At 50.9% G+C, this 20,446-nt stretch overlaps 1 protein-coding gene and 1 long non-coding RNA gene across 2 annotated transcripts; one reads left to right on the plus strand and one right to left on the minus strand.

Annotated features, from left to right (window-relative positions):
- Positions 1-1,624: 1,624 nt before the first annotated feature.
- On the minus strand, positions 1,625-20,270 carry LOC132080666 (uncharacterized). The gene is made up of 3 exons (XR_009419588.1): positions 20,250-20,270; positions 2,421-2,481; positions 1,625-1,766 (listed from the first exon to the last, which is right to left on the minus strand). It is a non-coding gene; the product is annotated as an uncharacterized LOC132080666 (long non-coding RNA).
- Positions 2,876-5,087, plus strand: NKX2-5 (NK2 homeobox 5). The gene is made up of 2 exons (XM_059483667.1): positions 2,876-3,265; positions 3,867-5,087. The coding sequence occupies exons 1-2, from the start codon at positions 2,980-2,982 to the stop codon at positions 4,472-4,474; spliced, it is 894 nt and encodes a 297-aa protein (XP_059339650.1). The 5' UTR covers positions 2,876-2,979; the 3' UTR covers positions 4,475-5,087.
- Positions 20,271-20,446: the final 176 nt, after the last annotated feature.

Consider the following 20,446-nt stretch of genomic DNA (forward strand, 5'->3'; position numbering starts at 1 on the left):
GGATTTTTTCTCTTTGTTTGGTTGGTTTCAGCAAGAAAAGTTTTTGGTGCCCCTTCTTTTTTTTTTTTTTTTTTTTTTTTTTTTTAAGAAAAAATAGAAAGAAAAAATTACAAAAGCACAATAAACCTAGCATTAATCACATTCAGCAATCCCGGAGAGAAGCAACGGGCGGGTGTGGACGACGACCCTCGCCTGTGAGAGGCCGGGGCAGGCTCAGTCCCGAGGGCGCAGCGAGAGCAACCTGCGAGCAGAGTGAAGGCAGCGGGGGACAGAACAGGGCACCCCCACTTTGCCCTGACAGCCAGAAAAAACAGCAGCGGGTTTTCGCTCTATCGCCCCCACTTACAGCCCTGGCTCTACAGAAAGTGTTTCAGGGCGCTCCTCGGGGTCCTGGTTCTCTTTATCCCTTTTTTTTTTTTTTTTCTTTCTTTTTTGAGTTATTTAAACGCGGTCAAAAGCGAGTCCGCAGAAGTTAAAAGCGATGCGGGAGAGTTCGGGATGCCCCCGGGCTGGGCAGGACCTGCGGGCTGCGAGCAGTGTCCGGAGCTGGGGGAAGCTGTCCCTTTGTCCCTTACACCGGCCAGCTGCTGGAGAGCCCCGGCAATGGGGGGAGGAATGGGTGCTGAGCCCCGACCCGGAAAGTCCGTGAGCTGCTGTACGTCAGTAACTTATTCATCAATCAGCCGGACACAGAGCAGACCCGGCCTCTCTTTGCCGAGTGTTTGCTTTTTCACCAATTATTGCGGCCCTGCAGCTCTTTTTGTTGATACAGTAGTTCTAAAAAGTGCTAATGTTCATTTATCAGGGGGCCGAGCCCGGGACTCCCACTAGTTGTGATTCTTCCAAAAATATAAACACGAAGAGAAGGGCTGAGGCTAAAGCCCCCATTTGTTTCTAAACTGCAGTATTAAAAGTGATGCATTGTTGAAGATAAAGCGGAGATAACGCTGTCTGTCTCCAATGAATGTCTCCCCGACGCATTAATGACATTCCAAATGATAGCTCCGGCTTATCGTTCAATTAATCACTTCCACCCTGTGCAGCCGGGCCCACATCGATCGGCAGCCGCCGTGAGACCGGGGGGCTGCGGGGAGCCCGGAATGCTCCGTGAGTGCCGGAGCGGCGGGATGCGCTCCGGGCTGCCCGGGCAAGCCCCGGGGCAGGAGCGGCCGTGCGGGCTCCGAGCCTGAGCCGGGCAGGAGCGGGATGGAGGAAGGGAGCGCTGCAAGGCGCTGCTCCCATCCCGCAGGATGGGGATGGCGAATTTGAGCGGCGGCTCTGGGTTTGGGGAGGGTCGGGACCGCTTCGTTATTTATCTAACCTACCTAAGCTTGTAATAAAAAGGAGGCAACGAGGTTCAGAAAGGCCAAAAGTGCCAAAAACACTCTGCAAAGCCCCTCCACAGGCCCCTCTCCCCAGGCTGCCTCCACATTCCTGGGGCACTTCACCCTTGCTCCTGCAGCACAGGGGCATCCATCCCCTGCAGTTATTTCTCAGGGAAGCCTGCAGGAAACGCAGCCGCGAAGATCGACCCCTCCCCTCATTAAATCGCAATATTTCAGGCCTCCCCGTTCGCAGGGATCGCTCCGACTGTCATCGCCAGATCCGGGGCTGGCTCGGCAGCAAACCGCTCCCAGCAGCGGCTCCCGCAAAAACATCCGAAATTCAGCTCCCCTGGGAGGCAAAACACCAAATCCCGAGGGCAGCGGCGGCTCCGTCCCGCTGGGGGTGGGCAGCGCTTTCCGCCCGCCCCGGAGGGTCCCGTCCTGCGGGAGGAGAAAGGATTTGCACGGCTCTGACCCCGCCGCGCAGCCAAGGGCCCCCCAAACTCGCCGCAGCCCTTCGGGGTTTCTCTGCTCTGCTCCCACCGAGCCCATCCCTGTGCCTCTCTCTTTTAGCGCTCCAGCGCCCGGTTGAGATTCTTTATTTATTTCTAATTTTTTTTTCTCGCCCCCCTAACCCACCCAGCCCCGAACCGCCCCTCCGCAACCCGCGCCTTCGCAGCCGAGGTTTATTTGAGCGGCTCCACGCGAGTTAAATGAACGAGCCCCACCTCTGCTCCATGAACCGGGGGCCGTGCGCCCACCCGAGCCGCGGGACCCGGCCGGGCACAGCAGCCCGGCGGCCCCTTGCTTTACTTACTCTTCTCTCACCCCTTATATTTGCAACACCTTCACCCGCGCTTGTTTTGATTGATTTTTAATTTTTTTTTTTCCCCCCCAGACAGTGTCGCATTTTTTGTTTGAAAGCTTTACAAACAAACGAGAGGAAAACCCAGTCGGCATTTCCCTCTCCAAAGCCAGCTCAGGGTCTCTCTGCTGTCAGCTGGACTTTGCAATCACTGTGCTGCTTTAGAAAATCTGTATAAACCCTGAGCGCGGATTTCCCCTTCAGCGCGCTTCACACAGCGGTGAACTCACGTTTTTTAGTTCCTGCCATCGGATATTGCAGAATACTAAAAACGAAACCTCCGTTGTCTCACTTAAAAAAAAAAAAAATTAAATCAGCACATATTTGGTTGATGGTTTCCTCCCGGCCTGTTTATTTAATGTGACCGTATGATAGATAGCATCAGATAGTGACTTTGTACGCACTAGGCCATTCTCTTTTTTTTTGTTTCAAATGGATGAACAAACCCTCCGCTGCAAAGCTGGATAAATGCAGTGCCGCCCCTTTAAAAGAGCGGAGCTGTTTTTGAGATGTATTACTATATTAGGTGACATGGAACTTTGCATCTCTCATACCATCACCGCAATGTTGGCCAATAGAAAGCTAAAGTCACCCAAAAACTGCCTAGTCCCTCCTTCCCCGGCCTTATGGTCCGCTCCTACCTGGCGGCAGAGCACAAGGCAGGGCCACTCTCGGGAATGCTATGTGCCCCCTCCGGGAGCCCACGCTGCACCGCTGCTGCACCTCGGCCGCTCCCCACCTCCTTTTCCATGACCCTGGGCTGCGGCCGCTGCCCCGCTGCCCTCCGCAATGTTCCCTAGCCCTGTGACCAGCACGCCCTTCTCGGTGAAGGATATTCTGAACTTGGAGCAGCAGCAGCACAGCCTGGGCTCCATGGAGCTGGCCGCGCTGGCCTCCCCGTCCTGCATGCTGGCCGCCTTCAAGCAGGAGGCGTTCGGCTCCGAGCCCCCGGCCCTGCCCGACCTGCGGGACGAGCTGCCCGAGCCGCCCCCCGGCAAAGCCGCGGCCGCCTTCCCCGGCTCCTGCTACGGGAAAAGCTTCGTGGAGATGGACTCGGCCAAGGCGGACAAGAAAGGTAAAGCCGAGTGAGGAGCGAGGGAGGGCAGGGGGACGGGGATCCCCCAGCAGGGTCGGCCGGGGGTGCCCAGGGCTGCGGGGACAGGGGACAGTGCGGGCTGCGCTCGGTGTCGGGGCTCGGGGAGCGGCAGCATCGTTATCATCGTTATCATCGTTATCATCCTTATCCCGCGCGGGAGCGGGGCTGAGCCCACCGGGGAGGGTCCCACTGAGACCCCCGGGGATGCGCCCCTGTCCAACGGGACGGGCACAGCTGTGACACGCGAGGCCTCGAGTCTGGACACAAACCAGGTGACAAATGCGATTCCTGAACGCTCGGCGGTCGGGATGGGTTTCAGCACAAAGCTACGAGCCATAAATCCAGGCTGGGGCACAGGCGGGCGGCACTCACATCAGCGCACAAGGCACCGCTGTTTTCAAACAAAAACCGCGGAAAATTTGCTGCAGAGGAACCTAAAGAGAGGGGCAGGGCAGCCACAGCGGCCTGCGAGGCCGAGGAAGAGGCAGGACTCCCTCGCTCTTTATTAAATACATATTTATAAATTTTTTGCACTTTTTTTTTTCTCCCTTTTTTCCTTCGCCCCTTGATTTTGCTGCAGAACTGTGTTCCCTACACAAGAGCCTGGAGCAGGAGAAAAGAGACCTGGAAGACCCCGAGCGCCCCAGACAGAGGAAGAGGAGGAAACCTCGCGTCCTCTTTTCTCAAGCCCAAGTGTACGAACTGGAGAGAAGGTTCAAGCAGCAGAAATACCTCTCGGCCCCGGAGAGGGACCACCTAGCGAACGTCCTAAAGCTCACCTCCACGCAGGTGAAAATTTGGTTCCAGAACCGGCGGTACAAATGCAAAAGGCAGAGACAGGACCAGACGCTGGAGATGGTGGGGATCCCTCCCCCGCGGCGGATCGCCGTGCCCGTGCTGGTGCGCGATGGGAAGCCGTGCCTGGGGGAATCCTCCCCCTACAGCTCGCCCTACAATGTCAGCATCAACCCCTACAGCTACAACGCCTACCCCGCGTACAGCAACTACAACAGCCCCGCCTGCAACGCCAACTACAACTGCAGCTACCCCTCCATGCAGCCCATGCAGCCCTCGGCGCCCGCCAACAACTTCATGAACTTCGGCGTGGGGGACTTGAATTCGGTGCAGGCGCCCATCCCGCAGGGCAACGCGGGCATCTCCACCTTGCACGGCATCCGAGCCTGGTGAGCCGCCCCGGGCTCGGGACACGGCCGGGCTGCGGGCTGGGATGGCTCAGGGCAGCATCCCCGCGGATCTCACGAGTGCGGCGGCCACGGAAGGGGCGGGTTTTGGTGGTTTTGGTGTTTCGTGCGGGGACAGACACGCACCGGCGGGGGATGCCCGAATTTCCCGGCTCAGCACCCTGATAATTCCCCTCCTTCCTTCCTACAGACCAACCGGTAATTTCATGTGACTTGTTCCCAACAACACCCAGCCAAGCCCTGCGACCCTTTTTTTTTTTTTTAACTTTTACTCTATACTAATTATTATTATTATTATTGACGTCCACATTTAATTTTTGCACTTCCCGTACGGTCCCCGCTGTTCGGTCAGTTCGGCATCTCGGCACCCCCAGGTGTCCCTTGCGAGGCCGCTACCGCCGGCCTGGGCAGGGATACGGACAGACAGACAGACAGACAGACTCCCAAGGGACACGGACACTCCGGCCCGCCAGGTCCCGTAGGGCTCTGCACTGAAACGTGAGTTAGCGTGGAAATGCACTGTCCGCCCCTTCGAACGCGCTGCCCTTTGCTGTACGAGCGGAGAGATCAGCGAGTTGTCATTAAAGAGAGTGGCTGAACCTCGCGTCCCTGGCGTTCTTGCGCATCCCGGACAGCCCGGGGGGAGCGGGGCCTCCTCCCCGATCCCGGAGCCTTTCCCTGCCGGTCCCCCCTGCCCGGCTTTGTGCAGCCCTCCCGTGCCCTCGGCATCCCCGTTTTACCGCTTGCAAATAGTGTTTGTATTTTAAGGTATTTTAAGGAGTTTTTAAAATTATTTTAAAGCCGCTTTTCGAGCTCCCAGCCTGGCTAAGCACCGGCCCCGTGTCCCCGGGCTGGGATCGGGACCGAGCCCATCGTTCCCAGTCTCCGGGGGCGCGGGGCTGATTTGTCATTTAATTCCCTGAACAGAAATCACTGCAAAGAGTTCTGTGCGGGGAATTACAACAAATAAATAAATAAATAAATAAACAAATAAATAAATATTATATATAAGGTACGTATATTATATATTAAATATATATAATGTACATATATTATATGTATATATTTTATATATATATATATATAAAATGTACATATATTATGTGTATATATAATATATATGACCCCAACCCATAACACAAAGCCCCCAACTGCCCCCAGCCCATCCGCGGGATATTTCCACAGCCCCTGCCCATCCTGCCCCCACGGGGGGAGGCACAAAGGGCCCCCCGGCTGTCCCCAAAGTGCCCGGGGACAGCGCCCAGGGCTCCCCATTGCCCGGTTCCCGCCTCTCCTGTGCCGCAGCCCCGGCCCCTGGGCCGCTTTTACGGTAGTCGCTATCAAATGTCAATTATTGGGAGTGAGAAACAACAAACACCGTAATTCAGCGCAGTCACAACATCCTCTGAGGGCGGCTGAGGCTGCCCGGGCGGTGAGAGCGCGATGAGGGGGAGCTGCCACCCCTCCTGCTCGGCCCTATCGGCCCCATCAGTAAACAGCGATGGAGACAGGGTGGCTGTGGCCCTGGGACACAGCGTGAAAGGCTGCCGGGGAATGGGAGCTGCCTGCAGCCTCTGCCCCTCGTTCCCAGCCCCACAGACCCCTCCCCGGGGGGATTGCACAGATAAGGAGCTCCCAGCCCCAGTGAATGCCAGAGCAGCGCTGGGTGCTGCCCACCGAGCCCCCAGTGCAGAGAATGGAGTACAAACACCTGTGTGGGGCTCGGGGCTGGGCAAGGAGGGACCTTCAGCCTCACCCCGAGGGGAGTCTGCCTCGGGGAGCTCACCCCGCAGAGCCACACGGGCTCTGTGACAAAGGGACACGAGTCTGCCAGCCTGGAGCAGGGCACAGGGCACCTGGGCAGCCCAGGGGGAGGCGAAGCCACCTCCCCTCACCTGGAACCATCCCCAGGGCTCCACGGGGGCTTTGCCTTAGGGGGACACAGGGTCCAGGTGGGAGAGAGGCAGCAGAGCAACAGGAAAATGCCCTGAGGAGAGCCAAGGTGTCCCAAAACTCCGGGAAAAGATTATTATTCTAACATCGGATAACAATAAAATGTTAAATTAAATAACGTGCCTATGACAAACCTTTCATACCTAGGAGTGAGTTTAGTTATCAGGAACAGTTCTGTCATTTTTTCAGATAGCTCCTGAATGGAGAACCTGACTGAGAGGGGCAGGAGAAAGTTTGGTTTAAGCTGGTGAGGGGCAGACACAGTTTGGGGCCACGGTTTGCCTGAGCTGTCAAACGGTCACAGTGGTGCCACCGTGCCACTCCTGCTGCCACCAGCCCAGAGCTCAGCCAGGCTCAGAGCACACAGGGAGCCCCAAAAGAAGGACAAGGCCTGAGTTACATGGGGGCAGGAACTGAGAGTTAGCTAAAACCTGAACTTTCAGAAACCAGTCCTAAGCAGGGCCCTTTAAGTGGGCAAACAACAGTGAAACTTCAGAAAAAGCCACAGGAAAAAGTAACTCCCCACATCAACACAGAACCCTTCTCACACTCTCCCCACATCCTTTCCCTTCCTCAGACACTGTTATTTTCTCCAAACAAGTTGATTTTCCTCCCATAACAACTCAAGAAATCTGCCTGTCCAGTGGGATTGTCCCTGCAGGGGCAGCTCTGGACGCAGCTTTGGGGCTCATTTCCAGGGCTGTGCTCATTGTCAGCAGGAACGAATGCCCCACAGCTCCTGCTCACACACTCCCCTCCTCCTGCGGAATTGCAGCACGAGCAGATGCAGGGCAGGGTGAGTCGGGGTTTGCAGCAGCAGCCGGAGCCTTGGAGCCGGCTCAGAAAGTGATTTAGGGGCGGACACGAGCACGGCAGTCTGGGGCAGCGCTGCCAGGACAGCCACAGCTAAAGATCTTCCATCAGCTGGGTGAATGGAAGAGCAAGGAGAGGCAGGAGGAACGACCTGATGCCTCAGGTTTGGCTTTTCTATTTTTTAGATTCTGTGCTGCTTTAGTGTGCAGTTCTGAGCTTCATATCAGGGGATGGTGAGCTCTGTGCACAGAGCAGGGAGACAAAACAATTCCTGCTCCAGCTGGGCACCAAGGACAAATGATCCAAATCTCAGCCCAGGAGCACAAACCCCGTGGGTTGGAGAGAGAAAAACAAGCAGGGTGGGACTGCCTGGGCTAAAGCTGCAATGGGACAATGAACTGCAAGGTGCAAATGGAGCAGAACTGATCCCAGGGACAGAGCCCGTGCCCGGCCGTGCATTTTGGGGCCATTTTGGTTCATCTTGGGTGCAGCCCTGGCTGGGCTCTGGTGCTGCCCAAGGTGCATCCATGGAGGAGATCCTGTGAATAAATCCCTGCTTTATTCTGTAGCTCTGTCTGGTCTCTGCTCTAGCTCAGCATTCCCAAGGCACCAGACACCAGCCCAGGGGCTCCCTGTGCTCACAGACCCCATTTCTCCTATTCCTGCTCTCCAGCACAGCCTCATTTCCAGCTGCAGCCCCACATCAGCTCAGCCCACAGGGTCAGGCAGGGACAAAAGGCTCAGAAAAATCCCACGTATAAAATCTGACCTGGTCCTGCCTGAGCCTGAAGCGTTTCCCATCTCTGGAACAGCACAAAAATCCTGTGCTTAGGAAAGGAATCCAGAGGGAAGTGCAGGATCCTGGCATTTTCCCAGGGAACCTGAAATCAGGGATCCTCCCAGTGCCCGGGGGCAGGCCAGGGGGTGTAGGAAAAAAGCTTTTAATAAGATTTGCGCTTGGATTTCATCTCGCTCTTTCCTCGGTTTTTTTGAGAGGGATTATGCAGCCTGGCACTGGCATTCAAGGCCCTGTTCAAACCCAGCTTTTTGGGGGCTTTTTTTTTTTTTTGGTTTTGTTTTGTTTTGGGTTTTTTTGTTTTTTTTTTTTTTTTTTTTTGGTAATTCAGTGCCCCAGCTCCACCTGAAGGTGACAGGCTGAGAGCAGCTCAGTCTTCTCCAGACAAACTGCACAAGGCAAGTTTATCCAAACCCTTTGGAATTCACAGAATTTGTACAGGAACGAGTTGTCAGCTGTAAGGGACTGATACCAAATCCCTCGCCTATGGCAGTTTTGTAGGAACTGAAGTAATTGTTTTCCCCCCAAAAAAAACCACCCGTGCTGTTCCTAGAGTGCCAGAATTTTATTCCTTAAGTTCAAGGAGATTTCACATCGGAAGTTATTCTCTGGAGTCTGAAAACAAGATAGGGTCCTGGCAGGAATTAAGTGTTTCAGTGTTCCTGAGAAGCTCGGCAGGAAAACAACAGATCAACAACCCCCTGTGCCCGGCCTCAATTCATCTCACTGACATCAGTTTAGATCAGTATCAGCGTTAAGCGATTTCTCGTTAATGGGGATTATTAAGAAGAATCAACACCTTTAAAATGCCACTCCAAAGCCAGAAAGGGATGGGCTTTCAGGCTGGAGTCCGATTTTTCATTCCTAGAGGTTTGTTATTGCCCAAAACACGAAATTACCGCTGCGTTTTGACACCGAGAAGGGAAGCAGAGATTTCTCCCAGCAGATCAAGCAACGCATTTGTGAAAGTTCATCAATCAAGGCTCAGCAAAGTGACACAGAATACATTAATTGAAGGTCTCTACCTGTCTCCTGCAGTCATTTTAAACGCTGCCACTCCAGCATTTATTGCAGCAAGAGACACCCATTTGGAGACAGGAACAAGCAGCAAAAAAGACCCACTTGCAGACAGGATCTCCCCGAGCAGCCCATCAGCCACATCCCCCCTTGTTCTGCTCAGTCTGGGCTGGAGCTGATGGGGTGAGGAAAAGCAGGTGTGAAAAACGCCAATCACTTGGGATTTTTTTTTAATTTTAAAGGCTTAATTGTAATAAAATTGTTATAAAAATAGTAATACAATTAGAGTAATAATAATTTGGACAATTTGAATTAGGACAATATGAGACAATAGAACCAAAGAGTTACGGATGTCACACAGGTGAGTTTCTCTGCCCCTGCATGAAGGAGCTGCTGGAACCTCAAATGAAATAGAAATTATTCCAATGGAGACTGGATCAATATGCTGAGACAGAAAATAAGCTATTTCCAAGAAACTGAGTACCCAGAAAGAGAAATTCTTATGAGAAGAGCACTTTGAACCAGCTCTGCGTGTGAGCAGTTGGAGCACTGACCCCACTGATGTAACACATCCCTTAGCTCATCCCCGCTTAAAATAACACAATTTTTGGTGTCAGCAAAGCCTCACGGTCAAATGGGTAAATCACAGGTCTAAGCCAGGAGATTGGGCATTTTCCCAGCCCATTACAGAGGGGCATCGTGTTTGCAGCAGGTTGAGCAGCCCACGGGTTCTGCCTCCAACTCTGAGAGTTCACTCAATACCTGCTCGGTTTGGAGGGCTGGAAAAATAAGTTGCTGTGCTCTGCCCCTTTGATCAGCTCCTGCAAAAGCCCTTTCATGTCCTGCTGCCTTCATTAGCTCAGGTTTTAATTGCCGGCCCTGCCGGGGACAGACAGGTGGTGCAAGGTCACAGCAGGAGATGATGGATGGCTCGGGCAGTGCCTGTGCAGATGAGAGCCACCAACCCCTCCTGTGGGGCACAGCCCTGTCCTTGGGATCGGCAGGGCACCGACAGCATCCCACAGCTGCATCCCACAGCTGCAGCCACGCGGACCGGCCCTGGGTCCTGCCAGGGACAATTCCCCAACCTCGCTCACCCAGGACCTGCCCTGGGTCCTGCCAGGGACAATTCCCCAACCTCGCTCAGAAAGGACCTGCCCTGGGTCCTGCCAGGGACAATTCCCCAACCTCACTCACCCAGGACCTGCCCTGGGCCCTGCCAGGGACAATTCCCCAACCTCGCTCACCCAGGACCTGCCCTGGGTCCTGCCAGGGACAATTCCCCAACCTCGCTTCCCCACTTTCTCCTGATTGGATTTTCTAAGCCACACACACACACAGAGTTATTGATGTGAGCATCACATCCCTGCAAGCCCCTGGGACCAGCATTTCACCCCAAAACACCCAGAAACAGGAGCTGAGCTCCGGTAAAAGCAGGAATCGGGTTCAGACTGAGGCACAGGGGGCTGGGATTGGAGAGATCACTTAAGCAATTAATTCCCATTTACCCATTAATTCCCCATTAATTAATTCCCATTTACATCAGCTTGTTATTAAGATAAGATCACAAATTTTGCAGATTTTTGCCTTCAAAATTCCCTGGCCCATTGCTTTCAAAAGAGATCATTCCTGTTTTATCACCCAAGACAACATCCTATTCACTCCTGAGGGGACTGAAGATAGAGGAGGTTCAAAATCAGCTGAGAGAAAAGTGTGGGCTCCAAGTCTTCATTCTGTATTTTTATTTTTTCCTTAAATACAGAATGGATAACTGGATTTCTTTTTTTCTTTGAGTCAATGACAATTTGTCAAATTCTTCTCTTGGGGGGAAAAAAACCCCAAAAACCTTAAATAAGAATCAGTCTGGGAAAATCCAGCTCTGCAGAGTGCTTGTCATTGCTGCAGCATCCACTGCTTGTTGCTTTGGATTTTTGCCTTTTTTTTTTTTTTTTTTTAATAAACTCAAGAATTTTGAGGTCTTAAAATCGAGAAGCCAATTTTAATTGTAGCTCTGACATTCGTGGAATATTGAGATTATAATTTTACCTCATGCATGGCATTACAGAGGCAGAGCTCAAGTGCAGAACAAGGATCCTCCATCACCTGGAAGGCTGAAAAGCCAGACAGAAATCCAAAAAATGGGTGGAAACCTTTGCACAAAGAACTGACTTTTCAGAAGAGAGAAGGCTTTTGCTGCCCTGAGCTAAAGATAGGATGAGCACAAGCAGCAGCTTTTTAAAGCAGCAGATCCCTCCTTATCACAAACCCTGCGAGGGAGCAGCATTTCCCCAGAATGTGCAGCTCCACTGAGCTTTTCCTCCGCTCCAGCATCACCCACAGGGTGAATCGTCCTTCCCTGAGCTTCTCCCTCGTTATTACCCCGATTTTCTACCCGGGTACCACAGGTTCAGCCCTCCTTTATCATTTTGACTCCTGACCTTGGGCTGGGGGGCTCTGCAGTGCCACCAGCGCTGCTTCCTCCCCAGCCCAGGATGCCTCACAGGAAGGGCTCTGTGCTGATGGATCTGTCCAGACCAAGGGTCAAGTTTATGTTGATCTACAGGTGTCAGCAGAGTATTGATCCTCTGGTGAAGGTCCCTGAGAGGTCACCATAAATCCTCAGGGGGTGAAAATGCCACATAAGCCGTTTGCAGATGCGGCAGGGGGAGGAGGATGAAGGAAAGCAGCTGCCCAGCCAGTGTGAACTGACACCCCCAGAGCAGCAGGTGAGGCCACCACGGCATCCTGCCCCGAGCCAGGGTGGCCAAACCTATAAAAGGTGAAAGCACCAAGCAATTCAGGCCCCTGTCAGGGTAAATAAGCTGTTTTGTTTTAGCTGGAGCTGGGATGGCTTTGTTTTGCCCATGACTGGAGGCAGCCTCAGTACAGACACTGTGCCCTCCTTGGTCAGCGCTCTGCAGTCATTTCCCTGACAGTGGGGAATTGTACCCACCTCAAAAGGTGCTTTTTTTGTACAACCACAGAATGGTTTGTGTTGGAAGGGACCTGAAAGATTCTCATTCCACCCCTGCCATGGCAGGGACACCTTGCAGTGTCCCAAGTGCTCCCAGCCCTGTCCAGCCTGGCCTTGGGCACTGCCAGGGATGCAGGGGCAGCCACAGCTGCTCTGGGCACCCTCTGCCCACCCTCACTGGGCACAATTCCTTCCATGTACCTGAGCTACATTTCCCTCTTTCAGTCTGAGCCCATTCCTCCTTTTCCTGGGGCAGGGTCCCTCTGCTCCCTCTCAGACCCTGCAAGGTGCCCTGGGCTCTCCACACCCTTCTGTGCTCCAGGCTGAGCATTCCCAGCTCTCCCAGCCTGTCCCCAAAGGGAAGGTGCTCCAGTCCCTTTATCAGCCTCGTGGCCTCCTCTGGACTCGCTCCAGCAATTCCATGTCCTTCTGGAATAATTTTAGAATGGGATAACTCAGCTGGAAGGGACCTACAAAGACCATCTCATCCAGTTCCTTGATTTTGCAGATAGAAAATCCCTTGCATCAGCTACAGCCAAGACATAAAGGGAATCCCCTCCCCTGAATGTCCAGCTCCTCAGGCAGCACTGAAGGTCCCCAAAGCCTTTGGCAGTGACCAAGACCCCCCTGTGACCCCCGGGGCCAGGCAGGGCCAGCCCAGGGCTCCTGTAACCGGAGGATTTAAGCCCAGCAGCCCTGGCAGAGCGCGATGCTCAATCCCTTTATCACGTCTCCTGTCCCTGCAGCAGCCAAAGCCAGGGCTAATTTTAAAAAGCAGCGATATGGGGCTGCTGCAGGAACACACGTTGCACTTGGCTGCTGGGAACTGGAACAGAAATGGGCACAAACTGCTCTGCTCTGCAGCCGGGGTGCTGCACCCTGACCCTGAGGAGGTAAAATGCGGAAGGATAACCTGCGAGCTTGGTGAAGCCCAAAAGTTACAAAATAAACCTGACAAGTCACCTTATTTGAGTAATTTTGGGGGATTAATAAGTCAAAGACTGAAGTAGGTTCAATGAAAATCAATTAATGATAAAAACCAAATTTTTACAAACTCTGTTCCTTTGGAAAAATAATCCTTTCAACATACGAAATCAAGAGAAAATCAGAGCCTTGCATTTCCCATCTGGTGAGCAGCGACAGGACCCAAGGGAATGCCTGGAGCTGTGCCAGGGGGGGGTTAGGCTGGATTTTGGGAAAAGGTTCTTGCCCAGAGGGTGCTCAGGCACTGTGAGTACAGAACCTTATCCTAAAATCCAGCCTAAACGTCCCCCGACAGCTTCATTTCTCCCACACCTGACTGTGAACTGACTGGAGAAAGTTTCAAAGCCTCCCGTGCTGCCTCTGTTCCATTTTGAGCCCAGCCACGCTGGAATTGGCAGGGCTTTGTTCAGGGAAGCAGAACTTTATTTCACAGTGCTACCTAGCGGTTCCTGCAATAAATGGTCAGCTCCTCAAAATGCTCCTCCAGACAGAGCCTCGGTGTGGAGTAAATACAGATCACAATAAAAATCTAAACTTCCATCACTGCCTGAAAGGAGTTAAATCGCAGGGGAGGGAAAGAAAAAAAAAAAAAAAAAAAGGAAAAAAAGGAAAATAAACTAATCCCAATGGTTTCTGAGTGGATATCCACGCACATCAACAACCCCATCCCAACCTCCCACAGCTCTATCCGATGCCAGGAAAGGGATTATTACATTTATTGTATTTCCACCAGGACTTTTCCTCCCTCTGGCACAGGAACACGGAGCAAGGGGCACCCTCAGCTCTCCAGAGCCCATCCCTGCCCCTCTCCTCTCTCCCAGCACCCGTGGGGCTCCAGCTCAGTGCTCAGAATTTCTGCCACCACAGGGACACCCAGAGTGACGAATCCTCCTCCAAAACCCTTCCACACCCCTCTCCACCTTCCCCTTGCCCCACACCAGGGGCTGCTGCACCAATTTCTGCTCAGCATCACCTTCCTGCTGCCTGTTTAGATTGATTTTCACACTGATCCACACATTTTGCAGCTCCACAGAGGAGCAGCTCTGCTGCCCTGTGTTTGCCCACACCAGACAAGGTGCAGCACCACAAATTAATAAAATCCTGTTCCGATCTGACAGGATCCAGTGGAAGATGTTAAATCCAAGCCTGAGGCACTGCTGGACCTGACAGTTTCCCTCTATTTAAAAAGTGGAGAGCAGCCCTTGCTTCCCTGGGATCACCAGATGAAAGGAATCCTGTAAGTACTAAGTAGTATTAATAGTCCCAGGCACAATATATATATATATGAGAATAATAAGGCCAAACAATACTTAACAGTTATTTCCAATAGCAGCATTTGTATAATGCCATCGACACTCAACTGCTGATAAGCTGGACACACTTAAGGAATTTTAATAAGCCTTTGAAAAGCTTGAACTGATGTGAATTAAGCTCTGAGATAATTCCGACGCAAGGCTATCATTCTCCAGTTAAAAATAATTGATCTTGGGGTGTAAACGTCACATCTTGTGCCCCGCAGTACAAAGGCACAGAAAATGTCATTTGTCACCAGCAGCGCCCGGGGCTGATGGACACGGTCCGAGGGACCCAGGGCTGTGCTGGCCTCGGGAATTTCTGCCGTGGGGTCAGGGATGAGGAACTGCCAGGGAGGAGGCTGAGATACCCGAATTAACAACAACCATTGCTACAATTCTGAGATACCCGAATTAACAACAACCATTGCTACAATTCTGAGACACCCGAATTAACAACAACCATTGCTACAATTCTGAGATACCCGAATTAACAACAACCATCGCTACAATTCTGAGATATCCGAATGAACAACACGGGGGTGGTTATTGCTACAATTCACTGAGATATCCGGATTAACAACACGGGGGTGTTCATTGCTACAATTAATTGAGATACCTGAATTAACTACAATCATTGCTACAATTCACTGAGAGACCCGAATTAACGGCATGGGGGTGCTCATTGCTACAATTAACTAATTTACCCGAATTAACCCACGGTGCTCACTGGCACAATCCAGTGAGATACGTGAGTTAACAACACAGGGGTGCTCATTGCTACAATTAATTGAGATACCTGAATTAACTACAATCATTGCAACAATTCACTGAGAGACCCGAATTAACAACGCACGGTGCTCATTGCTACTATTCATTGGGATACCCCAATTAATAGCACAGGGGTGGTTATTGCTACAATTAATTGAGATACAAATTAACTACAATCATTGCTACAATTCACAGACACCCGAATTAACAGCCCAGGGTGCTCATTGCTGTAATTCACCGAGATACCCGAATTAACTGCAATCATTGCGACAATTAATTGATACATCCGGAGTAACAGCACAGGTGTGTTTATTGCTACAATTAATTGAGAAACTCGAATTAACAGCACATAATGCTCATTGCTACTACTCACTGGTACCCGAATTAACAACACAGGGGTGTTCATTGCTACAATTAATTGAGATACATCAATTAACAATACAGGGGTGCTCATTGCTACAATTAATTGAGATTCCTGAATTGACTGCAATCATTGCTACAATTCACTGATTCCCGAATTAACACGGGGTGCTCATTGCCGCAATTCACTGGGGTACCCGAATTAACAATACAGGGTGCTAATTGCGATAATTAATTGATCCACCCGAATTAAGAGCACACAAGGCTCATTGCTACAACTCACTAATACCCCAATTAACAACACACAGTGCTCATTGCTACAATTAATTGAAAACCCGAATTAACACACGGTTCTCATTGCTACAGTTCACCGAGTCCCGTGCCCCGGCGAGGCCACAGAGAGCTGCTGCTATCTTTTGACTTTAATCCACCAAAATAGCTCCGCTGCCATTCCCCTCTCGCAGGGGCAGAAGCAAAGTTTTCATCTGAACATAAAAGGTTTTTCTCCGTCTATATTTACTGTTTGTTGTGGCTGGAGTGAGGCTTTCTCCACTGGCATTTCCTCGCTATCTCTTCTGGAATCCTCTGACAGACACTTTTTTTTTTTTGACAAGGTGATAAGACCAGGAAGCTCTTGTTGAGATCTGCAAAACCTAAATATAAACCCCCATCTTCACAAAAATGAATTCACTTTCAGTAATGAGAAGGTAATTTCCCACTTGCTGTCTCTCAGCATGAACATTATCTTATTAATTGCTTACAAAGTTATTTACCATGAATGTGAAAGATCAGGAACAAAGTTTGGGTCAAAGGCTGCAATTACCAAGGACAAAACTATTTTAAACAAATCTACAGATAAAGAGATTGGTTGTTTGGGTTTTCTTTTTCCTCAATCAAAAAAAAAAAAATTATTGGCTTGTTTCGAATAAGCAGGCTACTGGTACAAGCCAGTCAGTGAAAGCCAGGAGCTTTAACTGACATTAAACTATTTTCTCTTTTGCTGTAGCTACTTTCAAACATCATCCCTGTCATTGAAACAAATGGGAATAATACAATGAAGAAATTGGAAATGCTGCTAGGAATATCCAAATGAGAAGCAGCAAAAGCAACGTCTTTTAAAAACCTTCCTGAGAAAGGAATCCTTCATTATTTAATCCAAACACTGCACTGGTGTATGTATTTATAGATAGATATATTTATAGATATATTTTTATAGATATATTTATAGATATATTTATAGATATATTTATAGATATATTTATAGATATATTTATAGATATATTTATAGATATATTTATAGATATATTTATAGATATATTTATAGATATATTTATATGTGTAATATGTATATCAGCATACAGAACAGGAGAAGGCTTGCTTAGATTTGAAACAGCGAGTTATCATTTTTTAATATATATACTATATTTCTGTGAATATACTGAGCAAGGGGAGCCTTGTTTCTCTTGGAAACATCAAGTTATCATCAGACACAGGACAGGAGGCCGACCGGATCAATAGACTTACTCAATATAGCAAAATCTTATCTCGCTTTCAGGCTGGCTGGCCATAATGTCAGCACCCAGATGCCTCTGACAGAGTTATCTCCCATCAGCAGCGGCAAAACCCGCTCGGAGCTGGGGTGACACCTACGGAAAGCCAATACCCCGAGCAGGAGAGCCGAGTCCCGCTGTCCATTTGGGAGATAAAGGGCAGCGAGCCGCGCTGGGCGCTCCCGGGGCGTTATCAGCGGGCAGAGCATCGCTCGGGCCCGGGCTCGCAGCTCCATCCCCGCGGGACAGCGAGCCCCGAGCCCGCCGGGTCAGCTCCCAGCGCGTCCCTGGGTGTGACACTCGGCCCTGCCGCTGTTGAAAAGAAGAAAGCGAGAGGCTTTCATGTGGTTCTATATATACTGGCTCTATCTGCAGGCGCGGGTGTGCGCTGATGCCCGCGGAGCCGCTCTCCCCGCCTGCCCTCTGCGCGCTTATCGCGGCCCCGGGGACACACGCGGCGTTATCGGCCGGCCGGGCTCGGAGCAGCCGAGTGGCATTTTCCTTTCATGCCATCCCCGACACCCCGATAAGCGGGATGCGGGAGCCGGCTCTGATGCGGCAGCGATGGCATCGGATCAGCCTCGCCGTGCGGGTCAAAAATAAAAGGAAGCACAAGTGGAAGCTGTCTGGGGCTCGGCAAGGTGTCACACACAGCAGGCTGGGCACTCGCGGGAGCAGGATCACTGCCAGGGTCACTGCCAGCAGGAGCAGCCAGGGCAGAGCCCAGGCAGGGCTGGATGGGGCTGGGGACCTTCACCAGGTTTGCTTCTCAGCTCAGAGCCACAGAATATTCAGGGTTGGAAGGCACCCACACTGATCATCGAGTCCAATTCTTGAGTAAACAGCCCAGGCATCAGCACCAGCTGAGCCCACCAACTCTCTGACCACCAAGCCTCCCAACTCTAGCCCAATTATTTTTAGTGGCTTTGCAAGGCTGCAGGAGCCTCATGACCCACTCAGCATTTCAGTGCCCAAGGCAACACCTGGAGGTGCTAAACTGAATGGACATCTCTGAACACATGAAGGGCCTGGGTCTAAACCCAATTTAGTTAATAAAGATCCCAGTCCCTTCCTCAGATTGCAGCTCTCTGTATGTGGGAGAGGATTAAAACTTCAAGGCACAGGTACAGGCAGCCACCACCTCTCTCAACCCATCACCAAAGAAACTGGCACATAGTCTTCATCACAGGTTCCTGTGAGAAAACCAAACCTCAACTCAGTGGAGCTGTCATTCCCTTTGTGGCACAGTCCATACCATTTTGTATAAGCTAGGAGATAATAATAAAATTGTGTTTATTCAACAGCTTCACCCTGAACAAGCCCACAATCAGCTTTGGAGAGCAGCAGGATGATTTGAGAGCCTGGCTGTGGCATTTGGTTGTGGTACAAAGCACCTGCAGCCTGTTTGGAGAACAATTCTCACCTTTGTGGGAAGGAAACTCAACAAGCATTCACTCAATGACAGAAAGGGCTTTGCAGCAATGTACAATCACCAAGACACCACATCTGGGGAAAAGACTTGCTTCGGATTCTCTTCTGTGAGAATCACACCATTACAAACAGAGTGGCAGAGCAATATTAAAACTGATTACAAACAGGGTGGCAAAGTACTGTTAAAGCTGATTTCCATCCTCCCCTTTTTCTGAGGGAGAGCCCCACATATTTGCAGACAAGCATGCACATGTCCCCTGGATATTCTCAGCCCCCAAAGATTCCAGCCTGGCTTGCTCTGGGCCACTTGGCATGTGACAGCAGCCACGCACATTTGGCAGAGACATTTTTAGAAACCTCCAAGCTATGAATTCACCTTTCCATTTTGGTAAAGTCAGTTATGTGGAAAGCATTTTCAAAAGCACAACTTCAAATACAAACTTCATTTCCTCTTGATTCTTGTAGGGGAGGAGGGAATAAATAGGATTATCCTCTTCATTTGTTTTCCCAAAGTTATTCTGCAATATTTCTGTATTTGATAACACCATAATCAATAATAAAATAATTATGAGTCAAATCAAGTCAGTCTCTCTCAGCACATTTACAGTGTATGTTAAATTTCCAATGCTCCTCAGGCCCACGTTTATTGCAACTATTAATAAAAGGCAACTTTCCAAGGAAATACAAACCTAACTGAATGCTCTGGAAGTGACTTTCATGCTGCAGATTTCAGGGATGCAATGGCACCTGCTCCTGCCCACAGCCTTCCCACCACAGCCACGTGGGAATGGAGACCAGGATTGGATCTACACCCACAGCCAAATATCCAACAGCCCTGCCTGGCTCCTGACACTCCAAGGAACAACTTCCAGGCATTGTCCCTTCTTTCCACAGGTGCTCAGACAAAGCAAATTGCTCCCAGTGGGTTGGACTCCCCAGCAGGACCTTAAATTCACCACAAACCTCCAAGTTCCAAACCTCTCAAAGTGCTGAGGCATCAGAGCTGCCTTGTCCTCATCCCTAAGTGGCTCCAGCTGCTCAGCCAAACACCCCCAGTCCCTTCAGGGGCTGCAGGACACACTTAATGAGCAGGAGTTCATTAACCCACAGCTACTTGATTGCTGCCAGCTGTGTCTCAGCTCTACAACTCCACAGCAAGATTTCAGCCTTTTTTAAGCTCCTAGTGGTTCCTTAGTCCTTGTTTTAAAGAAGCGTTGTTCTTCAAAGAAAAAATACTTTTATTACAACTATTTTGTGACAGTAAATTCCACCCTCCACTTGTAGGGAGGGTACCAGGTTCCTTTTGGAGGGGAATGGCCCAGGAGAAACAGGAGCACTCCTGTTTGCTTTCACTTGTGTATGAGCCCTCCAGCACAGCCCTGAACACTTCTCCAGAGCCTGTTTCTTCCTTCTTTCCCAAACTCTTTCTACTCCTGGACTCCCTGGTCTCAGAAGGGCTCCAGCCCTTGGCCCCCAAGCTATGCCCAAGACCAAACATGCAGAGGCCATTCCCTTCTCACCATCCCTGATGGCTCTGCTGACCTTGGTAATGCAGATACCCAAGAAAATGCCACTCCTTTTCAGAAAACCAACACAATGCCATTTTCTACCCTTCACAACACAACCTCAGGCACACAGCAGCAAGACCCCGAGGCACAACATCCTGAGTGCAAATATAAAACCTCTGCAGGCAAAGAAAAACTGCCCAGGCACAACTTTCCACATTCCCTGGATCAGACAACAAAAAGCCAGGCACAACCACTTCCTCTTCCCAAAAATTTGCTCACTTTGCCAAAATAAAAAGAGAAACCAAGTCCTACCTTTGCTGCAGGACCCGAGCCTGTGACCAGGAGCAAAGCAACCACCAGAGTGAGTCTGCAGGGAGGGTATTTGAGCACCACCCTCCAGCCCCAGCTGGGCATTGTTAGGGCTGATTGGGGCACCCCACTGTGCCAGGTGGGAGCCAGGTAATCACCCTCAGCTGTGCCAGGAGCCAGGCAATCAGCACCAGCTGTGC

This window comes from Ammospiza nelsoni, chromosome 16, assembly GCF_027579445.1.
Source record: "Ammospiza nelsoni isolate bAmmNel1 chromosome 16, bAmmNel1.pri, whole genome shotgun sequence".
In the NCBI taxonomy this organism is placed as follows: domain Eukaryota; kingdom Metazoa; phylum Chordata; class Aves; order Passeriformes; family Passerellidae; genus Ammospiza; species Ammospiza nelsoni.

What these genes read in the sequence shown, in the direction of transcription:
- NKX2-5 (XM_059483667.1), top strand. Translation starts at nt 2,980, where the DNA reads ATGTTCCCTAGCCCTGTGACCAGCACGCCCTTCTCGGTGAAGGATATT. An exon ending in GGCCAAGGCGGACAAGAAAG is followed by an intron (nt 3,266 to 3,866) that starts GTAAAGCCGAGT and finishes ATTTTGCTGCAG; the next exon opens with AACTGTGTTCCCTACACAAG.